This window comes from Apaloderma vittatum, unplaced genomic scaffold, assembly GCF_000703405.1.
Source record: "Apaloderma vittatum isolate BGI_N311 unplaced genomic scaffold, ASM70340v1 scaffold16514, whole genome shotgun sequence".
NCBI classification, from domain to species: Eukaryota; Metazoa; Chordata; class Aves; order Trogoniformes; family Trogonidae; genus Apaloderma; species Apaloderma vittatum.
In genome coordinates this window covers 94328-99224 of record NW_009713383.1, presented here as the reverse complement: position 1 = coordinate 99224, position 4897 = coordinate 94328, and the positions used below count along the sequence as shown (strand labels likewise).

General features: G+C 48.0%; 1 protein-coding gene across 1 annotated transcript in view; it reads right to left on the bottom strand.

Annotated features, from left to right (window-relative positions):
• Window positions 1–455: 455 nt before the first annotated feature.
• The window catches only part of LOC104273144 (zona pellucida sperm-binding protein 4-like), a 4956-nt gene continuing 514 nt past the window's right edge, over window positions 456–4897 (bottom strand). The window contains exons 3-13 of the mRNA XM_009868371.1: window positions 4782–4895; window positions 4601–4703; window positions 3656–3811; window positions 3085–3272; window positions 2808–2905; window positions 2344–2474; window positions 1949–2138; window positions 1723–1870; window positions 1143–1221; window positions 740–853; window positions 456–592 (exon numbers count right to left, since the gene is read on the bottom strand). Of these exons, the coding sequence (XP_009866673.1) occupies window positions 456–592; window positions 740–853; window positions 1143–1221; window positions 1723–1870; window positions 1949–2138; window positions 2344–2474; window positions 2808–2905; window positions 3085–3272; window positions 3656–3811; window positions 4601–4703; window positions 4782–4895 (1458 nt within the window). The remainder of the gene's footprint in view (window positions 593–739; window positions 854–1142; window positions 1222–1722; window positions 1871–1948; window positions 2139–2343; window positions 2475–2807; window positions 2906–3084; window positions 3273–3655; window positions 3812–4600; window positions 4704–4781; window positions 4896–4897) is intronic.

The window sequence follows — 4897 nt, the reverse complement described above, 5'->3', positions numbered from 1 at the left end:
CTCAGGGGCAGGAGGGAAATTCTCAGCTCCTCTGCACAGTCAGATACCAGCTCTGCATCACCAAAGGAGAAACAACTGCAGGATTTGGTTTTTAGTTTTGCTAAACTTCTACTCCATGTCTGAGTGGAGCCAAGATTAAATACTTTTGTGGGACACCTTAGCCACTGACATCACCCAGCAGACATCACCCAGCATCAGTTCTCTCTGTCGGCAGCTTCCCAGCATGACAGGCCATGACAAGGTCTCCTCTTGACAACAGTAGACAGCTAACACTAATTCCAGAGCAGAATAACAGCAAGAAAGTGAGATGAATTCAGAGAAACAGCATTTGGAAATCTCTCTATATAACTAACAACAGGAATAATTTGTCCTGCAAACAGTCTTACAGTCCTGTTCAACTCATGTTCTCTGGGCCAGGAAGGAGTCCCACAGACCAAGGGGGTCCGATAACCACTTTATTGCAATACTTTGATTTCATGTGTTACAGGCATCTTCCTTTGCCACTGCACAGCAGCCACAAGCACCACGCACAGAGCTGCCCCACTTGCCACAGCAGCAAGCCCCAGAGCCCAGAAGGCTGCAGCATGGTCATCTGCTCCTGTGGGCAGAAAGGGGTCCTAATTAACACTCCCCCAGTGAGGTACAGGGATGCCTTAGAGGTTTAGTCTTTCTGTGGGAAAGACTTAGATCAGTCCCCTTCCCCAGCCTGGCTACATTGGGCTGACATGCTTACCAAGGCCATCCTTAGCTGTATCCCATCTTAGCTCATTCTGGAGGAAAATCACAGGGCCTTTGCTGGAGACATGGGAGGCACCACCCTCCTGAAGAGGATGCTCAGCACTTCTTTTACCTCCTATGGGAAAATATTAAGGGTTTAAGTGAGAAGGTGTATAGCCTTGAAAGTAAGCTGACCTCGATCAAGTTTGCTGCTCAACACATGAGAAAGAGCCTATTAAGACCTCTGCTTTTTTGGCGTAAGTGCAAGGGCTTTTCCTCAGTGGAAAGGAACAGGAAATACCTTGTCAGGATGTCCTTGGCTCAAGGGAACTAGTCCAAAGCCTGCATGTGCCCCTACCTCTAACTTGGGGGCTAGACCCTTGTTGCCCCTTCAGATGGGGAATCAGGAAGGCTAGGACACTTACTGGCTCTAGCAGGACAAGTGGTGGTGCAGGACTCCTGTGCAGACCGGTGGCATACTGAAGCACTGCAGTGCAGATACACCTAGAAACCATAGCACACAGCCTGAAATCTCTCAGGTAGTATCTAGACAAGTGATATCCCAGTGTAGCACACCGACCCTGGCCATCAGCTCAGCACCCACACAGCCTCTTCCTCATTCCCCTTACCTTGATCCAGGTACCAAAAGCTATTTCCATGTGGTTTTGGCCAGGAAGTTTAGAGAATATTGATTAGCAAGTTCAAAAGAACAGCTTAATCTGCAAGCAAACACTTGCTTATGTAGACCTACACTTTCAGTAGTCTTATTTTCCGTCACACCTCTCAAGGATGCATCTTAACCTTTATCACATTTTTCTGGAGAATGAGCAGGTTTTTGCATCAACTTCTCCCTCCTATTTCAGAAGCAGATTTTTCTAGTCTTCCGGCTCCCTCTCCCCTCACCCCAGAAAGACCAAAAGTCTCATTAGTTATGAAGTGGTTCTTATCACTCACACACATTACTTGTCCTCATTAGGAAGCTAGGCAACCAGAACAGGATCTTACCAGTCCAGAAAGCATCTCTTGGGAACTGATGTCCACAAAGGTGAATGTGTAGAGAATAAAACGTTGGTAATGAGAGGGGAAAAGTAGTCCTGAGGCAAGACTCAGAGGAACCAGCTGTGTCTTATAGTTGTCCCCCACATAAGGGCATCTGAGAAGGAGAGGCCAGCAATGAGGAAAAAAAGTGCGAGTCATTCCTCCGAGCCAAATCTATTTATAAGTTACTTACCCATCTACCAAAACAGGCCACTGCAGCTGTTGCTGTGGATTGATACTTGGTGTGGCCCAGCAGTAGTGAAGGATCAAAACCAGGTCTGGGTCTGTTCTTTGAAGAATCTTGACTTCTGCATAAACAGGGTCTCTCAGAGTCTTTACAACAGGATAGTCATTGTCAGTATAGTAGGAAGTATAGCTTCCATCTGGGACAGAAGAAAAATCAAAAGCTATTTCAGAGCAGGATCAAAGAGGTAACCTGCGAGCACCCTTTATAGCTATATCATTTAGTTTCCACCATAGCAGGGAAGAAGCAGTGCCAGGTCCACCCATATATACTCCTTTATTACTCAAGCAGAGACCAGAATCCTGCACCGAGAGGCTTGAGCAAATCCTGCAGACCTCCCGTACCTGAGGCAACACGCAGCTCCAAGGACAGGGGACCTGGCTGGGACACAGCAGGGAGCGGTGGCAATGTGAAGACCTGAACACTCAAGGGAATGAAGCTCCCAGTCATGGAGTAACTGCAGCGGACATGTAACCTGGTGGGACAAGAAAACACCAGATCAGGCAGATAAGAAAGGTTACTCTGATGTCTCCCTTTTCCAGGATGGCAACATAATATCTGCTTTAACTGGTCATATCCCAAATCTTTCCTCTAACACTTCCTTTTAACAAATACTCTAAATTATCTTCAGAGTTCAAATTTGAGTCCGCAGAGCATCGCCAGCAGCTTTATTCCTACTAACTGGAGACATACCAGCCCTTAGCCTACACCAGTTCCCTCTTGTGAATTCAGAACTTGTGACAAGCAGGAATTTCTCTAGTGACATTGAACACAGCAGCACCCAGCAATAGCAGCCCCAGAGTATTACCTGAAAGCGCTGTCCCTAGTGACAAAGCCAAGGCTCCCATTCTTCACATCCCTGGATGCCACCAGCTCATTCTCATATACGGCCTGTTCTCCAGTCACCTGCAATGACAGAGGCGCTGCCGATGCAATAAAGTCAAGCTGGATTAATGCCAGGCCCAAGAACAGCATTTGGCATCTGGAAATCTATAGGATGACCATCAAGTTGCCAAAGCTACATCAGGTTGTTCCAGGTCTGCAATCTCCTGCTCTTTCAACCTAGTGACAGCTGCAGCTCTTACCCGAAAAGTGGTGCCACAGGCAGAGAGTGGGAACTGGTACACAACAAAGGCACGGTTTTTCATGACAGGGACACAGCCAGTACTGCGTCCACTGGCCAGTTGCACGGAGTCCAGGAAAATGGGTGGCAGAGTCACATCCTGAGAGATGGCAATGGAAAACTGGCCATCTGGTGTGCAATGAGCTGTCACTGGAGGAAAAGATATAATCAGTCTTGAGCTCAGAGAGAAAAAGAGATGGAAAGGAGACTCAAATACCACAGCAAAGACAAGGCCAGCAAGTCTTGCAAGTTCTCCTGCCTGTAACCCCCAAAGCAAGTGCTAATCACAGAAAGACAAGCACAATCAGTTCTGACAGCAATACTGATTCTAGCCATAAACCCAGGTCTGTTGCAATACACATTAAAGAGCTGGACACTTCATTAGGACAGAGTACTCTTGGTGGCCAAAAACATAGCCCTAAGCCACTACAGGACTGGTGCACATCACACTTCAATCCTGCTCCGCCAGGAAAGTGAGGAATCCTGGTTTGCAGTTCCTGCAGGAAAAGGGGAGGACAAGTGCTCAACTTTACCTGTGTTACCAAAATAACAAGGCTTCACCCTGTCCCTAGGGTCGTAGCAGCAGCCCCGCACTTCACAGTCTCCCTGGCTGATAGGCAGGGAGGCACATGGCAACCGGTCTTGGCCAAGGACAGCAGAACAGACACTACTGCTTGGAGCATCCAGGGCTGGAAGAGACAGCAGGAGTTTGAAACTAAAGCAGAAGAACTGGGGGACAAAGACACAGAAGATACTAGCAGAAGGTGCCCTGCTGACCCTGCATACAAATCAATGGAAGTTAGATTCAGGTAAGGGTCAAACACACGGTCTGGAGTTGGCATGGAAGCCTGTTTAGAAGGGATCTACCTTCCTCTGGAATATACTCTACTCCTAAAGCCATGGAGGGCTGGACTGCATGGGATCTGTCAAGATAAAGCATTCTGCATCAACCCAAGTAGTTAGGAAAATCATTAGGAAGAAGTTTTTTACCATGAGAGTGGTAAGAACTGGAATGGGTTGCCCAGAGAAGTTGTCAGTACCTCATCCCTAGAAGTGTTCAAGACCAGGCTGGATTAGACTTCGAGCAACCTTGTCTAGTGGGAGGTGTCCCTGGCCACAGTGGCGGGGTGTGGGAGGTGGAACTAGATTGTCTTTAATGTTCCTTCCAACTGAAACCATTCTATGGTTCTATGATTGCACCTGGTCTCTGGCTCAATCCCTGAGCTTGCAGGGACTCATGCAGTCAGAACATGCCTAGGAGAAACAAGGAACATTCACTTGCTGACCCCTCAAAGGGGGCACAAGTTCCCATCAAGCTGGTGGCTCCTGTGTCCAAACCCTTCTCCAGGGAATCTTCTACATAGCAATAAGTTCCCTTTCCCAGCCTCAAGATGGCCTAGGAACAATCATCAAAAAGGAAGGGAACTCATTGCTGCAAGATATGGGCAGGGTTTCCCAAGAAGCTATCAGAGTCTTACCAGGAAGTTCCACAGGGCACCTGAGCAGCTTCTCTTCATAAGGAAATTTTTGCCCAGCAGCATCTGTTGCTTCAAGCCCAATCAGCATGAGGTAATTGCCATCCTGGGGGAGCACCACACCAGTCAGGACAACCAGAGCAGCAGTAGTCACAGTCCCAGCAGAACCCCTAAGGTCACTCACCCATTCAAAGACATAACAACCAGTATAGGAAACCGATATTTTCCTGGAGCCATGTGGAGTCCTAGATACCGTGAGCCCACAGTCAGGGTCATTCTGTAGAGCGTGTGCCTTCCCCT